We start from the raw sequence: 27,562 nt of genomic DNA, 5'->3' as shown, positions 1-27,562 counted from the left end.
TGCATTTCCTTGATGATTAGTGATGTTGAGCATCTTTTTATGTGCCTGTTGGCCATCTGAATGTCTTCTTTGGAAAAATGTCTATTCAGATCCTCTGCCATTTTTTAATTGGGTTGTTTGTTCTTTTGATGTTGAGTTGTATGAGTTCTTTGTGTATTTTGGATATTAACCCCTTATTTGATATATCATTTGCAAATATCTTCTCCCATTCAGTAGGTGATCTTTTCATTTTGTTGATAGTTTCCCTCACTGTGCAAAAGCTGTTTAGTGTGATGTCGTCCCATTTGTTTATTTTTGCTTTTGTTTCCCTTGCCTGAGAAGACATATCCCCCCAACCCAAATACTACTAAGATTAATGTCAAAGAGCGTACTGCCTGTGTTTTCTAGTACAAGTCTTATGGTTTCAGGTCTTACATTTAAGACTTTAATCCATTTTGAATTTATTTTTCTGTATGGTGTGAGAGAGTAGTCCAGTTTGATTCTTTTGCATGTAGCTGTCCAGTTTTCCCAATACCGTTTATTAAAGATGTTGTCTTTTCCCCATTGTATATTCTTGCCTCATTTGTTGTAGATTAAACAAATCTATATAAAAGTGTGGGTTCAAAAATGGAATTGTTGATCTCCCCATCCTGTCCCTCCCACCCTCAAACCTACGCTTCCAGTGTCCTCCTCATCGTAGGGAATGGCAACGCCATCTTTCCAGTTCTGCAGGCCAGTAACTTTGGCGTTATCCTGTCCTCTCATTCTTTCACACGCTACATCCAATCAATTCCAAATTTTATTTATTGAGAATCTATCCAGAATCTGACCACTTCTTACCACTTCTACTGCCATCCTTCACCCTGGCCCCAGCCTCCATCTACTCTTGCATGGTTATGATACCAGATGTCTCAGGGGTTTTCTTGCTTTTACCTTTGACGACTTGTAGTTTGTGCTCAATATAGCAGCCAGGTGGTCCTGTTAAAACTAAATAGATCATATCACTCTCTGTTCAAAACTTGCTAATGGTTCCCATCTCCTCAGAGTGAAAGCCAGTCTTTATAGCATCCTAAAAACCCCACACTGCTGGGTGCCTTCCATCGCCTTCCTTCAGCCTCACCTCTCTGGCTGTATTTCCTACTACTTTTTTGCTCACTTCCTCCAGGCATACTGGCCTTCTTGTTATTCCTGGTAGAAGCCAGGCATGCTCCTGCCTCAGGGCCTTTGCACTTGCTGTTTTCTATGCCTGGAGTGTTCTTTTACCACATGGCTCAATTGATCCTTTATATATTTACACATATATCAACTTCCTTAACTATCCTATTTACAGTTATACCCCCTAACTCCCTTTCTCCCTTCGTTGCCTTATTTTTTTCCTATAGCACTTATCTCCTTTTAACATACCACACGTTTTACAATCTTTTTTTGTTGTTTATCATCTTTAAGCATCACAAGGGCAGGATTTTTTTCTGGTTTTTTTTTTTTTCCTGTTTTGTTCCCCTATGTATCCTCAGAACCTAAAATAATGCCTGGAATACAGCAAGCACTCAAGTAGTGTTTGTTGGAAAAATAAATGATGGGTGGATACTATGAAGACAATTTATTTTTTTTATTATTATTTTAAAAATTTATTTATTTTAGGCTGCACTGGGTCTTCATTGCTGCGTGCCGGCTTTCTCTAGTTGCGGCAAGCAGGGGCTACTCTTCATTGCAGTGTGCTGGCTTCTCATTGTGGTAGCTTCTCTTGTTGCGGAGCGTGGGCTCTAGGTGCGCAGGCTTCAGTAGTTGTGGCATGTGGGCTCAGTAGTTGTGGCGCACGGGCTTAGTTGCTCCACGGCGTGTGGGATCTTCCCAGACCAGGGCTCGAACCTGTGTCCCCTGCATTGACAGGTGGATTCTTAACCACTGCGCCACCAGGGAAGCCTGAAGACAACTTAAATGGTTTTTAAAAGCTCAAATGAGTTTTAAACGTTCCACATACCTGGGAATAATGTCATTTAACAGTGAGTTTATGGATAATACTTGTTATTTTTTAAAGTACTCATTTCCTGTTAAATAGCTTTTCCCCCTTACATTCAAGACACTTGATCCTTGGTTATATTTCCTGCATCTCTGAATTCACAGGGGAGGAAATATTTCTTTAAATTTATTTTTAAATTAGATACATTGTATGAATGTATTCTCATGGTAAAAAGTAAACAAAATAAGAGATATATACAGAGTAAACAATGAAAACATTCTTTCGTCTCTTCTCCTGATGCTATCTTCTTCCCCAGAGGTAACTCCAGTTGAAAATTTGTTGTGTATTTTTCTAGGCCAGTGCTGTCCAATAGAACTTTCTGTGATGATTGGAATGTTCTATATCTGTGATAATACAGTAGCCACTAGCCACACATGGTTATTGAGCATTTGAAATGTGGCTAGTGGGACTGAGAAACTGACTTGTTTTATTTAAATTTAATTAATCATAACTTGAATTTAAATTGCTAATACAGTTAATGCTAGGCATTGGACAACACAGTTCTAAACTGTTTCTACACAATTACCTAGTTCTCTCTCTCTTTAACCATAAATGACATCGTACTATATAACATGTATGCATAGTAGACATATTGTTTTGTGACTTGCTTTTTGCCTTGAACAGAATGTCTTAGAAATCGTTCCCTGTCTGTGCAGATGTATCTGTCTTGCTGTTTTTAATGGTGCCTATTACTTCATAATATGTGCGTACCATACTTAGCTAAATGAAAAATGGATATTTCTTGGTGCTGAGCCGTGTACTGGGTCTCCTTTTCCTCTGCTCCACTGGCATCTGTCGAGGCTTTGCACCAGCTGCCTGATCTGAGATTCTACGTCGTCAATAACACAGTCCAAGACTCCAGTGATTCATATGTGTTGGGCCTCTGGTCAACTCTGAGATCTACTTTTCCTTTCCTCTCTATTTTCAAAAGACTAATATTCTGATCCCAAATAAAATCAGGCCTTAAAAAAATATATTCAGTGACAGGTAAATACAGACCTGACAGCATGAGACTGAGGGAAGAGTTTTGTGCCATCTTTTCGTGTTTCTGATTTTGCAGTTCTAAAGCTGGCCCGTCCTGAAGCAAAAGCCCTCCATGGGAGAAGTAGATTCTTTCCGAAGTCCTGCTCTTGTCTCTTGCATATCCTGACTAAAATGTTCTGTCGTTGTAAAAGTCTTTCCAACTGGAAGACATTCTTGAGACAGTTATGGCTTTATTAACTATGGGTAATACACTTTTCAATTGATTTCTGTGCTTCTAACATGCCTCATCACCATTTGCTAGCTAAATTTACTGAGCCTGGCATCAGACTATTATATGTACTGTATCAGTCAAGTCCTTGTCGAGACGTAGACGGCTTTCTCTAAAGGGGAAATTTGAAGAGAGGTTAACAAAGGGACCATTTACAAAGACATGGGCAGAGTTTAAGGAAACCTCAAGGCATAGTATGGTACCTGAGGCCTAGGGACACTTGGGGGTTGCCACCCCTAGGCATGAAGGGGCAGGGGGAGAATGTGGTTACCAGAACCTCATGGAGCTGTGGCTTTTGGTAAAAGGGCAGAACCAGCATACTGCTTCCTATCAGGGAGGATGCCAGGGAGATGAGTATCCTGAGCTCATTCTTGTCCTACCCTCCAGCGTTTTGCATGCTTCCCATGGACCCAACCCAACTGGAAGCGGGAAGGCAAGGGAACTCATTGGTGCAGTCCATACAGAAAGCCATACAGAGAGGAGTAGAGAAGGGGAGGAAAAAGTAGATTCTGGAGAGGCAGAAGGAAGATATTAATCACACATATGTCATTTCATTTACTCCTCACAGCAGCTTCATGAGATAGATCATTTTATTATCGTCCTTTTATAGATGAGGATACTGAAGGTTAGAGAGGTTGAGAACCAGCAGTTTTCTAAAACTCAAATTTAGAAAATCAAATGGCTGGGGCTTCCCTGGTGGCGCACTGGTTAAGAATCCGCCTGCCAATGCAGGGGACATGGGTTCCAGCCCTGGTCCGGGAAGATCCCACATGCCGCGGAGCAACTAAGCCCGTGCGCCACAACTACTGAGCCTGCGCTATAGGCCCGGGAGCCACAACTACTGAACTCACGTGCTACAACTACTGAAGCCTGCGCGCCTAGAGCCCATGCTCTGCAACAAGAGAAACCACCGCAATGAGAAGGCCATGCACTGCAACGAAGAGTAGCCCCCGCTTGCCGCAACTAGAGAAAGCCTGCACGCAGCAACGAAGACCCAACGCAGCCAAAAATAAATAAATAAATAAATAAATAAATATTTTAAAACTTATTTAAAAACAATCAAATGGCCATTGATTTATGGAAGTAGGATTTGAACTCAGGCCTGTCTGACTGGAGAGCCTCACTGTAGTTAAAAAGAGGTTAGCTTTGGGGCTTCGCTGGTGGTGCAGTGGTTAAGAATCCTCCTGTCAATGCAGGGGACATGGGTTGGAGCCTGGTCCGGGAGGATCCTACATGCCGTGGAGCAACTAAGCCCGTGCACCACAACTAATGAGCCTGTGCTCTAGAGCCCGCGAGCCACAACTACTGAGCCCATGTGCTGTAACTACCGAAACCCGCATGCCTAGAGCCCGTGCTCTGCAACAAGAGAAGCCACCACGATGCGAAGCCTGCGTGCCACAACTAGAGAAAGCCCGTGCGCGGCAACAAAGACCCAACTCAGCCATAAATAAATAAATAAATAAATAAATAAATAAATAAATAAATAACTTAGCTTAAACAAGCAGCTCTGCAGTTGGCCTGTCACCATCAGCAGTACTTTGCTAAGTTCTGCTTGGTTGATTAGCTTGCTGTCTGATTGATCCAGTCGTCAGTCAGGGATGCCTATTGCATAAGTAGAGGTTCTGCCGACCATTTTTGCACTCAAGTCATGTTTGTATTGTATATTTTATATAGTGCCTAATACCTTTTGTTTTAAGTAAATATTTGACAATGTCCAGTTGAACATATTCTGCAAATGAAATGCCCAGTATCTAATCTTCCCCCTTTAAAAGCTCAATGGGTATATGGCTTTGGTATGGTACTACCATGTCGTTTACATAACCAGAACTTACGTGACAAATAGGCAACATGTTCACATGCAATGACTGGGTGTTGTGAAATCTTAATTTAGGTAGAAAGAATTTTTATTGCAGTCTAGTGCCAAGTCTGTGGCCTGGCAAGGGCTTTGTACATGTGAGGTCCAGGGCTCTGGGCCAGGGCTTTTTTTTGGCTGCGCCCTGTAGCATGTGGGATCTTAGTTCCCCAACTAGGGATTGAACCTGTGCCTCCTGCACTGGGAGCTCGGAGTCTTAACCACTGGACCACCAGGGAAGTCCCGGCCAGGGCTTCTTAACCCTTTAAAATCCTCACTCTCTTCTAGTAAACATAAAAATTTCATGGGCCTCTCTATCCCCAAATTTGGAATATGGCTTCCTAGGGGGGCATAGTCTATCCTCTGATGATCTCTACCAGTCAAGAGGCTTAATTTCTATGACTTGTAGGTTGAAAAGGGTAGAGTTTTCTCCCCATATATAAAATTACTAAAAATTGAATATGCCTTTTTAAACTAATACCTCCTCCCATTCTAAACAGGCCACCTTTCGCCTTTGAGGATTGCTGCCCCAGAGCCAATTCTGTTTTTCCCTTTCTTATTTCCTTCCCTGACTTATCCACCCTATAAACATCTAGCATCATATGAAACACATAGCATGTGCTAGTAAACACTCGACTATGTGATCTGGTGATTTGGAGTCTAAGTTGAGGCTTGTTTATATGTAAGTCATCTGACCTACTTCACTAAGTCTGAGTAAAAATATAGTCCCATGCTTTTGTTTTTTCAATTAATTGTTTGCCCCCCTCACTTTTCTAATTAGCAGGAAGTTCAGTATCTCCTTTTTGAGGCCCCTTTATCCTAACTGTCTAAGAATCCTAGCGTATCCTCAGTTCAAAGGAAGCCAAAAAGGTACCTGAGTCTGAGGGATCTACCACTGCTGTTGCTTCTTGGTGCCACGTGGTGTCACTGTTGAAGACAGGTCCTTTACAGTTCAGTGGAGGCAGTACCTGCCTCGCAGAGTTGCGGTATAAATTAAATGAGCTAATACATTTGATAGCATATAGACGGATACATGGCACTAAGTAGGCACTTAAAGATTTTTACGTTACGTTATTGGGCCTCAGTTTTATGTCTTATGTAGGGCCTAGACGAGAGGATCCCTGCAACCATTCCAGCTCTGGCAAACGGTGAGGAATAGATGAGGGCCTGGGTCCCCTGCAGGCTGGTATAGAGCCTGGAGGCCAGGTTGGACCAGTCCCTGTCCCTCTCTGGAGCCTCTGGCTCTCTTAATCCCATTGCCCTGAGGTTGGTCTGCCCTTTGTAGGTGGAGGAGACAACTTCGTAGCATAGAATTCCTTCTAAATCAAATGCTTTGCTCTGGCTCAGAGGAGGAGGAGTACTGGGAAGTTTAGGCTGAAGAAATACTGTCTCCGATCACAGGGCTGGTTGATGGTAGCTGGGCCTTAACCAAAGTCTTCCTGAATGCAGAGCTTGAATCTCAGCTCAGGAAGTATTCTGCCTCATTTTGGAAGGCAGTGTTCTAGAGAACAAGGCTGTGACTCATTTATTTTTACATTCTCCCCATTCTAAGCACAGTGCCTTGTACATAACAAGAAATACCCCTTCTCCATGTCAACTGCTGTTAATGATACAGACTCACAAGGACACTTAGGAATACTCTCTGCTTTCCATCTCTTTGCTTCTCCCATTTTCCTACTTCTAGGCCACGATAATTAAGAACAAAACGCACAGTGCATATAAACCTTTTTTCACCTTTGAGTAACTACTGTTGCTTTACAACTTTAATTACCAGATTTCACACCCTCTAGAATACAGCTTTCTTGGAAAATGGCAACACCTTATATCTTTTTTTTTTTTTTAATTATTTCTGTTTTAATGCGTCTTAGTTCTTTAAAAACTTATTTCACAGTATTGTTAGACTTTTAAAAATCGTTTTCCCATAGAAAGTTATACAACAAATGTCTATTCTACTACTGGTTATCTTTGCATCTTTAGAAAATACATTTTCATTCACATTCTTATATCTATTTCAAGAAAGTTTCACAAGTTATTAATTCTTTTGGTAGATGGGGAAGAATTTCACATACCCTCTTTCTTGTCAACTTGGATTTCCAGTTTTGTTAGAATAATCTAGTATTTTATAACTAAATTAATAAAATACTTGATAGCTCATACATTCTCTTTCAAGAATTATATTAGACAAATGCGTCATGTTTCATAATATTAATTGAAGAATCAACTCTTAAATCATATAGGTTTACTTCTCCTCACCATCTTTATACCAGCCGACTCCACTTTTGAGTTCTTTATTTTGATTTTTTTTTTTAAAACATCTTTATTGAAGTATAATTGCTTTACAATGGTGTGTTAGTTTCTGCTTTATAACAAAGTGAATCAGTTATACATATACATATGTTCCCATATCTCTTCCCTCTTGCATCTCCCTCCCTCCCACTCTCCCCATCCCACCCCTCTAGGTGGTCACAAAGCACCGAGCTGATCTCCCTGTGCTATGTGGCTGCTTCCCACTAGCTATCTATTGTACATCTGGTAGTGTATATATGCCCATGACACTCTCTCACCCTGTCACATCTCACCCTTCCCCCTCCCCATATCCTCAAGTCCATTCTCTAGTAGGTCTGTGTCTTTATTCCCGTCTTGCCACTAGGTTCTTCATGGCCTTTTTTTTTAACACCTTATATCTTTAATAAAGTTTGTGACTAGCACATAAAAGACCTCCAATTAGTAATTTATTTCAGATCATGTGAAAAAGAGTCACTGCCCACATAGATTAAAGGTTAATCAGTCATTAATATAAGCTAACCCCATCTGCCAATTCATTTACCTATTTGGGTTGTGTCCTAGAAGTTCAATCAAGAGTCAGTTTGCTTGTTTCAATGGGGGACTACACAATAGATATAATTATCATAATATATAGTACTATATATTATGACATATAATAATGAACACTAATAGAAGCACTAAAAATTGCTCCAAGTCATTGAGTACCAGCTACTTTACATAATGATCCCTATTTTTCACAACAGCCCTACAAGATAAGTACCGATTTTACAGATAAAACTGAGTTTCAACTAAGTTGAGGAGCTTCCTTTCAAGAACACACAAAGTCAGATACATTTCTTGCCCCAAAGGCAGCCCCTGCTAAAGAAGCAGTGACATGCCACCCATGACCTTCCTTGCCACTCCTCCTCCCCTCACCAGCTACAGCCGGTGGGCCCCAGGTGGCACCTGACTCAGTGCCAGCCAATCCTGGTTGTGGCCTGGTTTGAAAAGATGAGCTTGGCCAATCTGATCTTCCTTTAGGAATTTGAATTGGGAAACATGGAAAGAAGCAGAAAGTTGGTAGGAGCAGGAACTGGGGCTGAAAGGCTCAACCCAAAGTTGCTGAATGAATCTGGGGAAGCGAGGCTGAGGAAGCTGTAATGGGCCATGTTCAAGCTGAAGTTTATCAGGGAGGAGAAGGCAGAGACTTTAACGTAGTAGAAGGACATAGAGTAATCAGAGTGGGAGCAGCCAGGTTGATGCAGAGCGCTCTGGGGCTAATCCACTGCCCCTTTCCTCCTTTTTTCCCCACAGTTTCTGTGCCAGGGTAGCCGTAAAATAATCCTTCATCTCTTGAGCTACGTTTAGTATCAGTTCCTTTCTTTTTAAAAAAATTTTATTTATTTTTAAGTTTCTTTCTTCTACCTTCTACTTATTTTATTTTATTTTATTTTATTTTTATTTTTTGGCCATGCCACGCAGCATGTGGGATCTTAGTTACCCAACCAGGGATTGAATCCGCGCCCCCTGCATTGGAAAGGCAGAGTCTTAACCACTGGACCGCCAGGGAAGTCCCTAGTATCAGTTCCTTTCAACTAGGAGAGCCAAATTAGAACACACAGCCTTTAAGTGCTGGAAAGAGAATTTGAACCCCCATTTTGTGGCTACAGAGCCTCTGCTCTTCTGACTGCACCTGCACCCCTTTGCTACATCACAAACACTGCTCCAGCCCATCACAGCCCACAAGGTCACCTTACAGTATGTGAAAGAGAACCAATAACAGACTCAAATTTCCAGAATCCATGTCTCAAGTCTTGGTTTGCTTTCAGAGTCCCGAATGGGAGGGTGGGGCTTAAGAAAGTCTCAGGCAACTGGGAGGTCTCCAAAGAACTCTGGGACAGGACTCCAGCTCCCAGGGTGGAAGGTGCTACAGTAGGGAGAGGGTGGGCACAGGGCAGGACGGCTTCTTGGCAGGGCAGAGGAGAATGGGGGCTACTCCAGGATAGGGACTGGTCTTATCCGTGCTTCTATCCTCAGTTCTAAGATACTGCCTGACATATATTTGAATGAGTGAATGACTGAGTGAGTGAATGAGTGAATGAGTAAATGAATGGCAGAAGTGGGCCACAGCCCCCCGTCACATATGTGGATCATTCTTCAGTCGAGTCTTCCCAAGTTAAGGAACACCTGTGTCTACCTCTAAGAAATAATTCATGCAACAATATGAGTATGCATGCAACAGTATGTTCACAGTGACTCGTCACCTTCAGCTTTAAAAATATTAAAGATGATGTAGCGATGACCACGGTAAGGGCATGGTTCAAAGACTACAAATAGATTCGGGATTGCATTTGCCCTGTTTACAGAAGTGCTGCTCGCTTTGTCTTCCCCTGTCTAGAGAGAGTGAGGTTTTCATTTTAAGAGGCTGACTCAAAAATGCAGAGCCACTTCCTGGGCAAGCTTCCAAGTGACTACATCTCTCTGACAGCGCTCCCCAGAGCCCCAGCGCAAGCTGCCTGGGGCGGGGCCTCCAGCCGTTGGTGGCTGTGGGAGCTACCAGAGGAGCAGTTATCTGCAGCCCGCCAGAAATGCTGTGCTTTTAGGCACCCCCCTCCACACCGCACCCCCCACCCCGCCCCGGGCACAGATAACGGCTTTGGCCTTTGCGCTAAAGAGACGTCAGAGTTTGTGATTGGCCAGGCCGCTGTGTGTGAAATACAGATGTCTGCCACACTCCTGACTATGGCATTCCTTCCAGCCGAGTACCCCCGGGTGTGGGTAAGTCTGAATGTTTGAAGTCTGCCCTCGTTGTTGGTAAAATGCTCAAAGCTGAGCATTGTGACTTTCCGGGGCATGACTTAGCATATTTCTTAATCCTGCTAAGCCTCAGTTTCCTTTTCTGTGATATAGAGATGGTATTATCCTGCACTGTAGAAGGATAGAATGCCTATAGGAGGAGAGCAGTACCTAGCCATCGTGGGGCCTGGGAGAGAGAACGTGTCCAGAGCACCACATCTGGTACCTGGCAGATAGTACACACTGAAGAGCTCTTATTTCTGAAGCATCATTCAAAAAAAAAGGTTTCAGTGACAGCGTCCGTTTTTATTTCTAACAGTACAATATTTCTTCAAAAGACTCAGCAGATATCTTCTTAATCACACGCGCGTAGCCAACAGAAATAAAACTTCAGGGGAAGTTAGTGCCAAAGGAAAGTTTGTCAGACTATATTCCCTTTCTCTTTTTCCCTTCTAGACCCTGACTGCACCTGCCCCATTTGCAGATGAAACCAGCTGCCAGTGCCAAGCACCCCATGAGAAACTGACCATTGCTCAGGCCCGCTTAGGAACACCAGGTGAGGCTATACTTCTTGTTCTCCGGACGGGCCCTGTCCTGACTTCTCAAGTGGCAGAAAGGCCATCATTATTTGAGCAGCACTGGCTTTGAATTGGAGAGATGAATTTAGAGATGACAGCACAATGCAAGAAGGGTAAACACCGACGGCGATAAACTGGACCAAGCAAAGTAGCCAAGGGAAAGCTGCCGCGGGATACGGGAGTTGGCGCCCAAGCGCTGCCATTTAGTCATTCTACTGCCTTGGGCGAGTCATGAGAACAATCTGAATCTGTTTCCTCATGTGCAAACAGGGCCAATGGTACCTGCTTCACAAGGTTTTTGTGACAACTAGATTGCGTTAAAAATATCATAGCATTTTTTTTTAAACTGTGAAGTCGTAGACAAACCTATGCTACTGTAATTATTATCATTCTTAAAAATCGGTGTTTTTTTTTAACATCTTTATTGGAGTATAATTGCTTTACAGTGTTGTGTTGGTTTCTTCTGTATAGCAAAGTGAGTCAGCTATATGCATACATATATGCCCATATCCCCTCCCTCTTGCATCTCCCTCCCACCCTCCCTATCCCACCCCTCTAGGTGGTCGCAAAGCACCGAGCTGATCTCCCTGTGCTATGCAGCTACTTCCCACTAGCTATCTGTTTTACATTTGGTCGTGTATATATGTCCATGCCACTCTCTTACTTCGTCCCAGTTACCCTTCCCTCTCCCCGTGTCCTCAAGTCCATTCTCTACGTCTGTGTCTTTATTCCTGTCCTTCCCCTAGGTTCATGAGAACCATTTTTTTTTTAGATTCCATGTATGTGTGTTAGCATACGGTATTTGTTTTTCTCTTTCTGACTTCACTCCGTACGACAGACTCTAGGTCCATCCACCTCACTACAAATAACTCAATTTCATTTCTTCTTATGGCTGAGTAATATTCCATTGTATATATGTGCCACATCTTCTTTATCCATTCATCTGTCAATGGACACTTAGGTTGCTTCCATGTCCTGGCTACTGTAAATAGTGCTGCAATGAACATTGTGGTACGTGACTCTTTTTGAATTACGGTTTTCTCAGGGTATATGCCCAGTAGTGGGATTGCTGGGTCATATGGTAGTTCTATTTTTAGTTTTTTAAAGAACCTCCATACTGTTCTCCATAGTGGATGTATCAATTTACATTCCCACCAGCAGTGCAAGAGAGTTCCCTTTTCTCCACACCCTCTGCAGCATTTATTGTTTGTAGATTTTTTTGATGATGGCCATTCTGACTGGTGTGAGGTGATACCTCATTGTAGTTTTGATTTGCATTTCTCTAATGATTAGTGATGTTGAGCATCCTTTCATGTGTTTGTTGGCCATCTGTATATCTTCTTTGGAGAAATGTCTATTTAGGTCTTCTGCCCATTTTTGGATTGGGTTGTTTGTTTTCTTGATATTGAGCTGCATGAGCTGCTTGTAAATTTTGGAGATTAATCCTTTGTCAGTTGCTTCATTTGCAAATAGTTTCTCCCATTCTGAGGGTTGTCTTTTCGTCTTGTTTATGGTTTCCTTTGCTGTGCAAAAGCTTGTAAATTTCATTAGGTCCCATTTGTTTACTTTTGTTTTTATTTCCATTTCTCTAGGAGGTGGGTCAAAAAGGATCTTGCTGTATTTTATGTCATACAGTGTTCTGCCTATGTTTTCCTCTAAGAGTTTGATAGTGTCTGGCCTTACATTTAGGTCTTTAATCCATTTTGAGTTTATTTTTGTGTATGGTGTTAGGGAGTGTTCTAATTTCATTCTTTTACATGTACCTGTCCAGTTTTCCCAGCACCACTTATTGAAGAGGCTGTCTTTTCTCCATTGTATACTCTTGTCTCCTTTATCAAAGATAAGGTGACCATATGTGCGTGGGTTTATCTCTGGGCTTTCTATCCTGTTCCATTGATCTACATTTCTGTTTTTGTGCCAGTACCATACTGTCTTGATTACTGTAGCTTTGTAGTATAGTCCGAATTCCAAAGTCTGTGTTTTAAAACAGTTTCTCCAAGTGTGCCTTAAATTAAAGTGCCTGGGCTCTGCTTGAGGAATTTATTCATTCAATCCTTTAGCCTATACCAGAGATGGTGAGCGAAGAGATTTAAAAAGAACTATAAGGTACCATCTCTGTTTCCCAAGAGCTTTCACTATAATTAAAGAGACGAGACAGCTAGATAGGACATAAACACCCACCAGTAGCATGCATGCATGTGCTTAGGGGTTAAATCCTGCAGCACAGATGATAACTGACAGTTTTAAGAAGGGCAGATTCATTTGGCTTTGAGCAGTCAGGCAAGACCTGGTCCCAGACCTGAGCTGACCCTTTTGGGAGAAGTAAGATTTGTACTTTGTGGGCAGAAAATGGAAGGGTATTCTGGGCAAGTGGGACAGGAACAGCGAGGGCACAGAGATAGGGAATAAATGAGTGGCGTTCCAGTTGATTGGGATGGAGTGAAAAATAAGACTAGTCCAGCAGGTAAGCCTTGAGCCATTTAAGATGGCATAATTTGATGGTTTCTACTCACCATTGCAAAAAACCAAACACCCCAAATGTAATAGAGTCCATGGGACAAAGGACAGTTTGCTTGATAATAACAGCAGGTATTTATTAAGTGCTTGCTATGTACTAAATTCTTTATCTGTATTGTCATTTCACTGTCACAGCTCTATGTGGTTGGTACTTTTAATATTTCACAGATGAGGAAATGAAGGCTTTAGAGAAGCTGTGAATCTGCAGAAGATCATTTAACTAGTAAGTGGCAGTGGTTCTCACATTTGAATCTGCCTCAGAATAACCTAGAAGGCTTGTTAAAACACAGGTGGCTGGGCCTTACTCCCTGATACAGTCCAACTGGGGTGAGGCCCAAGAATTTGCATCTCTAAGAAGTTCCCAGGTGAGGCTGCTGCTGGGGGACCACGTTTTCAGAACTATTGGTAAGTGGTAAAGCTGGGATTAGATCTCAAACCTGTATGTGCTTGAGCTTGATCTGTTGGCCATGACACTCTGCTTCCCCTTTAATAATAGCTTGGTGGGAGTGAAGTGAGGAGCAGAGCAGGCAGAGTTAGTAAGCTTTGTAGAGACTTCTTGTGAGAAAGGCAAGAAGAGGCTTGAGGAGGTAGTTGAGAGCAGCTAAACCAGCATGCAAAGAATCACCTGGTAAGTTTGTAAGAAGCAGATGTTTTGCTCGCTCTCCCCCACCCCTAAATCTGGGATGGGGCCCAGGCATCTACATTTTTAACAAATAGCCCAGGTGATTCTGAAGTTGGTGGTCTACAGATCATACCCTGAGAAACGGTGACCCAGCAATAAATCTAAAAGATGCAGTGAAAGTCCAGGTGGTTATGAAGAGAGCAGATTTGACCTCAAGTTAAAGGATGAGCTTTAGACCTGAACAGAAAAGGATCCTACTTTTCTAAGGGAAAGGAAAGGGGATTTGAACTTACTCTCCATCTGCTGGGCGCTATGCCCTGTATGTACTCTATTTAGTCTTTGCAAAAACTGGGTGAGGTGGGTATTTGCCGACAAGGCAAATGAGACTTGGAGAACTGAAAAATAGTTTGTCAAATGTCCTAGCTGACTGGGTAGAGCTGGGATTCGATCTCAAGTCCCTTTCACCTCATACCCCTGCTTTGTCCACTACAGCGGATTGCGCTGTGGAGCACGTGCCACAGCAGCCCATGGAGCTCAATGAGAACACGCTCAGACTTCGAACCGGAGGGTGGCAGTTGTGTGAACAAGACAGATGGAAGCTGTGATCTTCTGTAGTGGTGGGGCTGTCTGCATGCCCACTGCTGTTTCACCAGCACCTAGAGAAGTACTGTATGCTCAGTAAATACTTTGTGAGTGAATGACTGAATGAACAAACGAATGAATGAAAGTTTGGGACAACAGAAGGAGCTCATCATTTGGAGATAGAATCAGAGAGAGTTTGACCTGATGCAGGCTGCTTGGGTGAGATCGGGCACCTGTAGGCTGCCTAACCGCCACGCGGTTTAAAGCCCGAGAATCTAGCTAGAATAAGATGGTGGTGCATATTGAAATACCTGTGTGGTGGGCTCTGGGGAGCACAGGTCACTACAGGAGGGATGAGATGGAGCAAAGGTGAACTACTATTCTCAGAAATTCTCCCCTCTTATCTCAGGTGATGACACTGGGAAGTTATCCAGGAGAATTTGGGATGTTGGTGGGCATCTGGCCAAGGGAACTTCTGTTAGAAATTCCTTTATTTAGAACTTCTAACATCAGTGTTAAAATGTGACAAGAAGTTGGTTCTTTGATTACTTACAAGGCACATATTCGTCTTAGACCACACTCTGATAATCTCTGTTTTATTACAGCAGTGGTCCTCAAACTTTAACTTGCTTAGAATCCCCTGGAGGCCTTGCTAAAACTGAGTGCTGGACTCCATCCCCAGAGTTTCTGATTCAGTAGGTCTGTGTGGGGCTCAAGCATTTGCATGTCTAACAAGTTCCCAGGTGATGCTGATGCTGCCTGTCCTGGGACGACACTGCAAGAACCACTGCTTAAGTGTAACTGTTGGCTGTTGTAAATAGTGCTGCAATGAACATTGTGGTACATGACTCTTTTTTTTTTTTAAACATCTTTATTGGAGTATAATTGCTTTACAGTGGTGTGTTAGTTTCTGCTTTATAACAAAGTGAATCAGTTATACATATACATATGTTCCCATATCTCTTCCCTCTTGCATCTCCCTCCCTCCCACCCTCCCCATCCCACCCCTCTAGGTGGTCACAAAGCACCGAGCAGATCTCCCTGTGCTATGTGGCTGCTTCCCACTAGCTAGCTATTGTACATTTGGTAGTGTATATATGTCCATGACACTCTCTCACCCTGTCACATCTCACCCTTCCCCCTCCCCATATCCTCAAGTCCATTCTCTAGTAGGTCTGTGTCTTTATTCCCGTCTTCCCACTAGGTTCTTCATGGCCTTTTTTTTTTTCCCCTTAGATTCCATATATATGTGTTAGCATACTGTATTTGTTTTTCTCTTTCTGACTTACTTCACTCTGTATGACAGACTGTAACTCCATCCACCTCATTACAAATACCTCCATTTCATTTCTTTTTATGGCTGAGTAATATTCCATTGTATATATGTGCCACATCTTCTTTATCCATTCATCTGTTGATGGACACTTAGGTGGCGTCCATGTCCTGGCTATTGTAAATAGAGCTGCAATGAACATTTTGGTACATGACTCTTTTTGAACTATGGTTTTCTCAGGGTATATGCCCAGTAGTGGGATTGCTGGGTCGTATGGTAGTTCTATTTGTAGTTTTTTAAGGAACCTCCATACTGTTCTCCATAGTGGCTGTATCAATTTACATTCCCACCAACAGTGCAAGAGTGTTCCCTTTTCTCCACACCCTCTCCAGCATTTATTGTTTCTAGATTTTTTGATGATGGCCAATCTGACCGGTGTGAGATGATATCTCATTGTAGTTTTGATTTGCATTTCTCTAATGATTAATGATGTTGAGCATTCCTTCATGTGTCTGTTGGCAATCTGTATATCTTCTTTGGAGAAATGTCTATTTAGGTCTTCTGCCCATTTTTGGATTGGGTTGTTTGTTTTTTTGTTATTGAGCTGCATGAGCTGCTTGTAAATCTTGGAGATTAATCCTTTGTCAGTTGCTTCATTTGCAAATATTTTCTCCCATTGTGAGGGTTGTCTTTTCGTCTTGTTTATGGTTTCCTTTGCTGTGCAAAAGCTTTTAAGTTTCATTAGGTCCCATTTGTTTATTTTTGTTTTTATTTCCATTTCTCTAGGAGGTGGGTCAAAAAGGATCTTGCTGTGATTTATGTCATACAGTGTTCTGCCTATGTTTTCCTCTAAGAGTTTGATAGTGTCTGGCCTTACATTTAGGTCTTTAATCCATTTTGAGTTTATTTTTGTGTATGGTGTCAGGGAGTGTTCTAATTTCATACTTTTACATGTACCTGTCCAGTTTTCCCAGCACCACTTATTGAAGAGGCTGTCTTTTCTCCACTGTATATGCTTGTCTCCTTTATCAAAGATAAGCTGACCATATGTGCGTGGGTTGATCTCTGGGCTTTCTATCCTGTTCCATTGATTTATGTTTCTGTTTTTGTGCCAGTACCAAACTGTCTTGATTACTGTAGCTTTGTAGTATAGTCTGAAGTCAGGGAGCCTGATTCCTCCAGCTCCATTTTTCGTTCTCAAGATTGCTTTGGCTATTCGGGGTCTTTTGTGTTTCCATACAAATTGTGAAATTTTTTGTTCTAGTTCTGTGAAAAATGCCAGTGGTAGTTTGATAGGGATTGCATTGAATCTGTAGATTGCTTTGGGTAGTAGAGTCATTTTCACAATGTTGATTCTTCCAATCCAGGAACATGGTATATCTCTCCATCTATTTGTATCATCTTTAATTTCTTTCATCGGTGTCTTATAATTTTCTGCATACAGGTCTTTTGTCTCCTTAGGTAGGTTTATTCCTAGATATTTTATTCTTTTTGTTGCAATGGTAAATGGGAGTGTTTTCTTAATTTCACTTTCAGATTTTTCATCATTAGCGTATCGGAATGGAAGAGATTTCTGTGCATTAATTTTGTATCCTGCTACTTTACCAAATTCATTGATTAGCTCTAGTAGTTTTCTGGTAGCATCTTTAGGATTCTCTATGTATAGTATCATGTCATCTGCAAACAGTGACAGCTTTACTTCTTCTTTTCCGATTTGGATTCCTTTTATTTCCTTTTCTTCTCTGATTGCTGTGGCTAAGACTTCCAAAACTATGTTGAATAATAGTGGTGAGAGTGGGTAACCTTGTCTTGTTCCTGATCTTAGTGGAAATGGTTTCAGTTTTTCACCATTGAGGACGATGTTGGCTGTGGGTTTGTCATATATGGCCTTTATTATGTTGAGGAAAGTTCCCCCATGCCTACTTTCTGCAGGGCTTTTATCATAAATGGGTGTTGAATTTTGTCAAAAGCTTTCTCTGCATCTATTGAGATGATCATATGGTTTTTCTCCTTCAATTTGTTAATATGGTGTATCACATTGATTGATTTGCGTATATCGAAGAATCCTTGCATTCCTGGGATAAACCCCACTTGATCATGGTGTATGATCCTTTTAATGTGCTGTTGGATTCTGTTTGCTAGTATTTTGTTGAGGATTTTTGCATCTATGTTCATCAGTGATATTGGCCTGTAGTTTTCTTTCTTTGTGACATCTTTGTCTGGTTTTGGTATCAGGGTGATGGTGGCTTTGTAGAATGAGTTTGGGAGTGTTCCTCCCTCTGCAATATTTTGGAAGAGTTTGAGAAGGATAGGTGTTAACTCTTCTCTAAATGTTTGATAGAATTCGCCTGTGAAGCCATCTGGTCCTGGGCTTTTGTTTGTTGGAAGATTTTTAATCACAGTTTCAATTTCATTACTTGTGATTGGTCTGTTCATATTTTCTATTTCTTCCTGGTTCAGTCTCGGCAGTTTGTGCATTTCTAAGAATTTGTCCATTTCTTCCAGGTTGTCCATTTTATTGGCACAGAGTTGCTTGTAGTAATCTCTCATGATCGTTTGTATTTCTGCAGTGTCAGTTGTTACTTCTCCTTTTTCATTTCTAATTCTATTGATTTGAGTCCTCTCCCTGTTTTTCTTGATGAGTCTGGCTAATGGTTTATCAATTTTGTTTATCTTCTCAAAGAACCAGCTTTTAGTTTTATTGATCTTTGCTATCATTTCCTTTATTTCTTTTTCATTTATTTCTGATCTGATCTTTATGATTTATTTCCTTCTGCTAACTTTGGGGTTTTTTTGTTCTTCTTTCTCTAATTGCTTTAGGTGCAAGGTTAGGTTGTTTATTCGAGATGTTTCTTGTTTCTTGAGGTAGGCTTGTATTGCTATAAACTTCCCTCTTAGAACTGCTTTTGCTGCATCCCATAGGTTTTGGGTCGTCGTGTCTCCATTGTCATTTGTTTCTAGGTATTTTTTGATTTCCCCTTTGATTTCTTCAGTGATCACTTCGTTATTAAGTAGTGTATTGTGTAGCCTCCATGTGTTTGTATTTTTTACAGCTCTTTTCTTGTAATTGATATCTAATCTCATAGCGTTGTGGTCGGAAAAGATACTTGATACGATTTCAATTTTCTTAAATTTACCAAGGCTTGATTTGTGACCCAAGATATGATCTATCCTGGAGAATGTTCCATGAGCACTTGAGAAAAATGTGTATTCTGTTGTTTTGGGGTGGAATGTCCTATAAATATCAATTAAGTCCGTCTTGTTTAATGTATCATTTAAAGCTTGTGTTTCCTTATTTATTTTCATTTTCGATGATCTGTCCATTGGTGAAAGTGGGGTGTTAAAGTCCCCTACTATGATTGTGTTACTGTCGATTTCCCCTTTTATGGCTGTTAGTATTTGCCTTATGTATTGAGGTGCTCCTATGTTGGGTGCATAAATATTTACAATTGTTATATCTTCTTCTTGGATCGATCCCTTGATCATTATGTAGTGTCCTTCTTTGTCTCTTGTAATAGTCTTTATTTTAAAGTCTATTTTGTCTGATATGAGAATTGCTACTCCAGCTTTCTTTTGATTTCCATTTGCATGGAATATCTTTTTCCATCCCCTCACTTTCAGTCTGTATGTGTCCCTAGGTCTGAAGTGGGTCTCTTGTAGACAGCATATATACGGGTCTTGTTTTTGTATCCATTCAGCCAGTCTGTGTCTTTTGGTGGGAGCATTTAATCCATTTACATTTAAGGTAATTATCGATATGTATGTTCCTATTCCCATTTTCTTAAATGTTTTGGGTTTGTTATTGTAGGTGTTTTCCTTCTCTTGTGTTTCTTGCCTACAGAAGTTCCTTTAGCATTTGTTGTAAAGCTGGTTTGGTGGTGCTGAACTCTCTCAGCTTTTGCTTGTCTGTAAAGGTTTTAATTTCTCCATCAAATCTGAATGAGATCCTTGCTGGGTAGAGTAATCTTGGTTGTAGGTTTTTCTCCTTCATCACTTTAAATATGTTCTGCCACTCCCTTCTGGCTTGCAGAGTTTCTGCTGAAAGATCAGCTCTTAACCTTATGGGGATTCCCTTGTGTGTTATTTGTTGTTTTTCCCTTGCTGCTTTTAATATGTTTTCTTTATATTTAATTTTTGATAGTTTGATTAATATGTGTCTTGGCATATTTCTCCTTGGATTTATCCTGTATGGGACTCTCTGTGCTTCTAGGACTTGATTAACTATTTCCTTTCCCATCTTAGGGAAGTTTTCAACTATAATCTCTTCAAATATTTTCTCAGTCCCTTTCTTTTTCTCTTCTTCTTCTGGGACCCCTATAATTCGAATGTTGGTGTGTTTAATGTTGTCCCAGAGGTCTCTGAGACTGTCTTCAGTTCTTTTCATTCTTTTTTTCTTTATTCTGGTCTGCAGTAGTTATTTCCACTATTTTATCTTCCAGGTCACTTATCCGTTCTTCTGCCTCAGTTATTCTGCTATTGATCCCTTCTAGAGTATTTTTAATTTCATTTATTGTGTTTTTCATCGTTGCTTGGTTCCTCTTTAGTTCTTCTAGGTCCTTGTTAAATGTTTCTTGCATTTTGTCTATTCTATTTCCAAGATTTTGGATCATCTTTACTATCATTATTCTGAATTCTTTTTCAGGTAGCCTGCCTATTTCCTCTTCATTTGTTAGGTCTGGTGGGTTTTTGCCTTGCTCCTTCATCTGCTGTGTGTTTTTCTGTCTTCTCATTTTGCTTATCTTACTGTGTTTGGGGTCTCCTTTTTGCAGGCTGCAGGTTCGTAGTTCCCGTTGTTTTTGGTATCTGTCCCCAGTGGCTAAGGTTGGTTCAGTGGGTTGTGTAGGCTTCCTGGTGGAGCGGACTAGCGCCTGTGTTCTGGTGGATGAGGCTGGATCTTGTCCTTCTGGTGGGCAGGTCCACGTCTGGTGGTGTGTTTTGGGGTGTCTGTGGCCTTATTATGATTTTAGGCAGCCTCTCTGCTAATGGGTGGGGCTGTGTTCCTGTCTTGCTAGTTGTTTGGCATAGGGTGTCCAGCACTGTAGCTTGCTGGTTGTTGAGTGAAGCTGAGTCTTGGTGTTGAGATGGAGATCTCTGGGAGATTTTTGCCGTTTGGTATTACGTGGAGCTGGGAGGTCTCTTGTGGACCAGTGTCCTGAAGTTGGCTCTTCCACCTCAGTGGCACTGCCCTGTCGCCTGGCCAGAGCACCAAGAGCCTGTCATCCACACGGCTCAGAATAAAAGGGAGAAAAAATAGAAAGAAAAAAAGAAAGAGGATAAAATAAAATAAAGTAAGATAAAATAAAGTTATTAAAATTAAAAAAATTAAAAATAATTATTAAGAAAAAAAGAAAAAAAAATTTTTAATGTAAAAAAAAAAAGGACGGACAGAATCCTAGGACAAATGGTGAAAGCAAAACTATACAGACAAAATCTCACACAGAAGCATACACATACACACTCACAAAAAGAGGAAAAGGGGAAAAAATAATGTATCTTGCTCCCAAAGTTCACCTCCTCAATTTGGGATGATTCGTTGTCTATTCAGGTATTCCACAGATGCAGGTACATCAAGTTGTTTGTGGAGCTTTAATCCGCTGCTTCTGAGGCTGCTGGGAGAAATTTCCCTTTCTCTTCTTTGTTCACATAGCTCCCGGAGTTCAGCTTTGGATTTGGCCCTGCCTCTGTGTGTAGGTCGCCTGAGGCCGTCTGTTCTTCGCTCAGACAGGACAGGGTTAAAGGAGCAGCTGATTCGGCCGCTCTGGCTCACTCAGGCCGGGGGGAGGGAGGGTACGGATGCAGGGCGAGCCTGCGGCGGCAGAGGCCGGCGTGACGTTGCAGCAGCCTGAGGGGCACCGTGCGTTCTCCCGGGGAAGTTGTCCCTGGATCACGGGACCCTGGCAGTGGCGGGCTGCACAGGCTCCCGGGAGGGGAGGTGTGGATAGTGACCTGTGCTTGCACACAGGCTTCTTGGTGGCGGCAGCAGCAGCCTTAGCGTCTCATGCCCGTCTCTGGGGTCCGTGCTGATAGCCGCAGCTCGCGCCCGTCTCTGGAGCTCCTTTAAGCGGCGCTCTTCATCCCCTCTCCTCGCGCACCAGGAAACAAAGAGGCAAGAAATAGTCTCTTGCCTGTTCGGCAGCTCCAGACTTTTTCCCGGACTCCCTCCCGGCTAGCTGTGGCGCACTAGCCCCCCTTCAGGCTGTGTTCACGCTGCCAACCCCAGTCCTCTCCCTGGGATCCGACCTCCGAAGCCCGAGCCTCAGCTCCCAGCCCCCGCCCGCCCCGGCGGGTGAGCAGACAAGCCTCTCGGGCTGGTGAGTGCTGGTCAGCACCGATCCTCTGTGCAGGAATCTCTCCGCTTTGCCCTCCACACCCCTGTGGCTGCGCTCTCCTCCGTGGCTCTGAAGCTTCCCCCCTCTGCTACCCGCAGTCTCTGCCCGCGAAGGGGCTTCCTAGTGTGTGGAAACCTTTCCTCCTTCACGGCTCCCTCCCACTGGTGCAGGTCCCGTCCCTATTCTTTTGTCTCTGTTGTTTCTTTTTTCTTTTGCCCTACCCAGGTACGTGGGGGAGTTTCTTGCCTTTTGGGAGGTCTGACGTCTTCTGCCAGCGTTCAGTGGGTGTTCTGTAGGAGCAGTTCCACGTGTAGGTGTATTTCTGATGTATCTGTGGGGAGGAAGGTGATCTCCGCGTCTTACTCTTCCACCATCTTCCCAATTCCCCCCATGACTCTTTTTGAATTATAGTTTTCTCAGGGTATATGCCCAGTAGTGGGATTGCTGGGTCATATGGTAGTTCTGTTTTTAGTTTTTTAAGGAACCTCCATACTGTTCTCCATAGTGGCTGTATCAATTTACATTCCCACCAACAGTGCAAGAGGGTTCCCTTTTCTCCACAGTCTCTCCAGCATTTGTTGTTTGTAGATTTTCTGATGATGACCATTGTGACTGGTGTGAGGTGATACCTCATTGTAGTTTTGATTTGCATTTCTGTAATGATTTGTGACGTTGAGCGTCCTTTCATGTGTTTGTTGGCAATCTGTATATCTTCTTTGGAGAGTGGACTTCAGGACACGGGGAGGGGGAGGGGTGGGCTGGGACAAGGTGAGAGAGTGGCACGGACATATATACACTACCAAATGTAGAATGGATGGCTGGTGGGCAGCAGCCGCATAGCACAGGGAGATCAGCTCTGTGCTTTGTGACCACCTAGACGAGTGGGATGGGGAGGGTGGGAGGGAGACGCAAGAGGGAGGGGATATGTGTATACGTATGGCTGATTCACTTTGTTATGCAGCAGAAGCTAATACACCATTGTAGAGCAGTTATACTCCAATAAAGATGTTGAAAAAAAAAAGTAACTGTTGGTAGTGGTTGGAGGGAGTGTCATGGAGATTATCTAAATATAATTGTTGGAACATTGTACTGTTATTAGAGAAGCTCACAGAGTTTTAAAAATATCTTGCTGTTTGACTATTATTTAAGAAAACAAGAAAAACATCATTACTTTTTTGAAATGTTTGGTAGTTTTCAAGACTAGTAGGCAATTACCTTTCTGTGGTGCCGTCTTGAGCATCCCTTCAAAAAGACAAAAGAGACCTGTATTGAGGGTTCATAATGTGCTTCAAGATTATAGTTGCAACTGAAGTCTTTCACTAACTCCTTCTCTAGCCCATTTTATGACTTCATACAATTGCCTACATTATGTTTCGCAGTCTTAGGTCTGCCCAAACAGGGGCTGGTATATAAATTCTAAAAGAGGCTGCTCATAGCTTTTAGCTCCTGGACCTCATCTGTGAGGTCAGAGGGTGATGAACCTCAGGAGAAGGAGCACAGTAGAGCAATTGGAATGGGCACCTTTTTCTTTTAAGTTAATTAATTAATTTATTTTTGGCTGTGTTGGGTCTTTGTTGCTGCGCGCGGGCTTTCTCTAGTTGCGGCGAGCGGGGGCTACTCTTCGTTGCGGTGCATGGGCTTCTCATTGCAGTGGCTTCTCTTGTTGCAGAGCACGGGCTCTAGGCATGTGTGCTTCAGGAGTTGTGGCACATGGGCTCAGTAGTGGTGGCTCGCGGGCTCTAGAGCGCAGGCTCGGTAGTTGTGGCGCACAGGCTTAGTTGCTCCGCGGCATGTGGGGTCTTCCCGGACCAGGGCTCGAACCCGTGTCCCCTGCATTGGCAGGCGGATGCTTAACCACTGCACCACCAGAGAAGTCCCGGAACTGGCACCTTTTAAAAAAATTTTTTTTATTGAAGTATAGTTGATTTACAAGGTTGTGTTAATTTCTTCTGTACAGCAAAGTGACTCAGTTATACATATATTTTTTTTTTCATATTCTTTTCCATTATGGTTTGTCACAGGATACTGAATATGGTTCCCTGTGCTATACAGTAGGACCTTGTTGTTTATCTATCCTGTATATAATAGTTTGCCTCTGCTAATGCCAAAATCCCATTCCTTCCCTTCCCTACCCCTCCTCCCCCTTGGCAACCACAAGTCTGTTCCCTATATCTGTGAGTCTGTTTTTGTTTCGTAGATATGTTGATTTGTATTGTATTTTAGATTCTATGTGTATGGTATTTGTCTTTCTCTGTCTGACTTACTTCGCTTAGTGTGATAATCTCTAGGTCCATCCATGTTGCTGCAAATGGCATTATTTCATTCTTTTTGATGGCTGAGTAATATTCCACTGTATATATGTACCACATCTTCTTTATCCATTCATCTGATGGACATTTAGGTTGCTTCCATGTCTTGGCTCTTGTAAATGGTGCTGCTATGAACATAGGGGTGCATGTATCTTTTTGAATTAGAGTTTTGTCTGGGTATATGCCCAGGAGTGGGATTGCTGGATCATATGGCAACTCTATTTTTAGTTTTTTGAGGAATCTCCATACTGTTTTCCATAGTGGCTGCACCAATTTACATTCCTACCAGCAGTGTAGGAGGGTTCCCTTTTCTCTGCACCCTCTCCAGCATTTATTTGTAGACTTTTTAATGATGGCCATTCTGAGTGGTGTGAGGTGATACCTCACTGTAGTTTTGATTTGCATTTCTCTAATAATTAGTGATGTTGAGCATCTTTTCATGTGCTTTTTGGCCATTTGTATGTCTTCTTTGGAGAAATGTCTATTTAGGTCTTCTGCCCATTTTTTAGTTGGGTTGTTTGTTTTTTGTTGTTGTTGAGTGGAACTGGCACCTTTGATCTTAGCTCAAATAGTCCAGCTGTGGAGGTATGACCCTCTAAGGTTTAGTATGTATCCTGAGACAGAGAAAATCAGTAATCTGCCTGGAGATAAAGGAAAAGCCCAAGTGATTGCTTCATAGGTTCCTTTTCATTAAAGCTGACATTTTTTCTTAAAGGGAAACTCAGTTCTGATTTCCTGTTTTCTTTCACAAAAAGGGAATTTGTATTATTCTGTTCACACAGTGATATGTGTAGTTTTCCAAATTCATTTTTCAAGAGCCACCTGAATGAATTTTGCCTTATTTCTGTGCCACCTGTACTGTAATTTACTTAATTTTTTAAAAAATATACTCTTTCTTTTTTAACTTAAATTTAATGTATTTTAAAAAGCAAACATCAATCATCATTTATTGAGAAGAGCATCGCTGGCTATAAGTAGAAGGAAATGATTAAGTTTATATAAAACTATGTAAACTTTGTGAGATAGGTAACTATTAGATTTTAAAAGGTTAAATTTTGTGCCACCTCTTTTGCACATCAGCTGTACACAAAAACAATACCAGTTACCATAATTACTGGGCATTCAGTAACAGTCTGTCTTTCTCTCTCTCTCTTTTTTAAAAGACTCCATAATGGCATGTAGTTTTCTAGAAGGCATCATGAGTTAGAAGAAAGATCAGTGGAGTTTGGTTTGCACTCAAACTCCATCATAGGTTGGTTGTATGATGCTGGGTAAGCTGCTCAGCTTTGCTGAGCTTCCATTTGCTCCTCTATGAGAGAGGATAGTAAGTCCACTCTCTTCTACCTACCTCACAGAGTTGATGGAAAAATTAAGTGAAATACATGTGCTCTGTAAATCATATGTACTTTTAAGGCATTGTTAATAAGCTGCATTTTAAGAGCCATAATAAAAAATGAATAATCACCCTTTTATTGTTGCCTGAATCTGAAACAATACCAAGAAACACCATAACATGCCCTACAAAAATGTGAATTCAGATGTACTGTAGTTGGTGACTGCCTCCTATCTTGCCGTATGGTATGTGTATGTTTAACTTTTTAACCAACTGCCAAACTGCTTTCCAATGTATTTGTACCATTTACATTCCCAGCAGCAGTGTATGAGAGTTCCAGTTGCTCTATATCCTCATCAGCACTTGGTATGATCAATAGTTTTTAAATTTTTAGTCATTCTAGTGAGTATGAAGTAGTATCTCAGGGTCGCTTTAATTTGTATTTCCCTAATGACTAATGGTATTGAGGATCTTTTCATGTGCTCATTTGCCATCCATCTATTTATTTTCTTTGGTGAAATGTCTGTTGAAATTTTTTTGCCCTTTTAAAAATGAGTTGTTTATCTTATTATTGAGTTTTGAGGGTTCTTTATATATTCCAGATACAAGTCTTATATCAGATACATATTTTGCAGATATTTTCTCCCTAAGACTTGCCTTTTCATTTTTGTAAAAATGTCTTTTGAAGAGTAAAGGTTTTAAATGAGGTTTAATATATAAATTTTTTTGTTTTATTGTGTGTCCTTTTTGGTTCCTATTTAAGAAATTTTTGTCAAACTCAAAGCCACTAAGATTTTCTCCTGTTTTCTTCTAGAAGTTTTGTAGTTTTAGCTTTACATTTAGGTCTGTGATCCATTTAGAGTTAATTTTTGTATATGGTGTGAGATGCTATATAACATATTACCACAGACCTAATGGCTTAAAACACTGCACATACATTATGTCACAGTTTCCATGGATCAGGAGTCCAAGCCTGGCTTAGCTGAGTCCTCTGCTCAGGGTTTCACAAGGCTGCATTCAAGGTGTCACCCAGGGCTCAGTTCTCATCTGGAAGCTTGACTGGTGGATCTGGTAGATCTGCTTCCGAGCTCACTCAGGTTGTTGGCAGAATTTATTTCCTTGTAACTCTAAGACCAAGGATCTAGCTTCTTGCTGGTTGTCAACCAGAGACCACCCTCGGCTCCTAGAGGCCACCTGCAGTTCCTTGCCACATGGCCTTCTCAAAATATGGCAGCTTGCTTCTTCAAAGCCACCAAGGGAGAAAGAATGAGTCTGCTAGCAAAATGGAGTCTTATATACTATAACATAATCATGGGAGAGACATCTATCACCTTTGTCATATTCTCCTGGTTAGAAGCAAGGCATGGGTCCCACTCCCACTTCAAAGGGAGGGGATCTCACAAAGGTGTGAACAGCAGGAGGTGTGGGGGTCAGTGGGAGCTACCTTAAGGTCTCTCCACCATGGCCGTGGAGTAGGTGTGCTCCATCTTTTGATCATTGCCAAACCTCTAGCTTCACAGGCCAGTGGTTCCCAGCATATACCCTCTGGAGAGTCCCCAGATGCCTAAAAGGATGTCCAGAAAAACTTCGAACAAAAGATTAAAACAAATAAACATACCAACTAACTTACAAAGCCACAGTCTATTAAAAAATATTATGGAGAATTTCAAACATTCACAAAAGTAGAACAATATAATGAACCTTCATGTGTCCATCACCCATACCTAACAACCACCATCCTGTAGCCTTTCCTCATCAACTCTCCCCTCTTGAATTATTTGAAACAAAATCCCAGGCTTCCTATCATTTCATCCATAAATACGTCTGTATATATGTCTTAAAAAATAAGAACTCT

General features: G+C 41.8%; 1 protein-coding gene across 1 annotated transcript in view; it reads left to right on the top strand.

Annotated features, from left to right (window-relative positions):
• PCYT1B (phosphate cytidylyltransferase 1B, choline) overlaps positions 1 to 27,562 on the top strand; it is a 142,375-nt gene that overhangs the window by 22,610 nt on the left and 92,203 nt on the right. The window contains exon 2 of the mRNA XM_061178834.1: positions 10,621 to 10,720. Within this exon, the coding sequence (XP_061034817.1) occupies positions 10,621 to 10,720 (100 nt within the window). The remainder of the gene's footprint in view (positions 1 to 10,620; positions 10,721 to 27,562) is intronic.

Source organism: Eubalaena glacialis, chromosome X (genome assembly GCF_028564815.1).
Source record: "Eubalaena glacialis isolate mEubGla1 chromosome X, mEubGla1.1.hap2.+ XY, whole genome shotgun sequence".
Lineage (NCBI taxonomy): Eukaryota > Metazoa > Chordata > Mammalia > Artiodactyla > Balaenidae > Eubalaena > Eubalaena glacialis.
The sequence above is the reverse complement of the archived record's forward strand: the minus strand, read 5'-3'. Positions and strand labels throughout refer to the sequence as shown.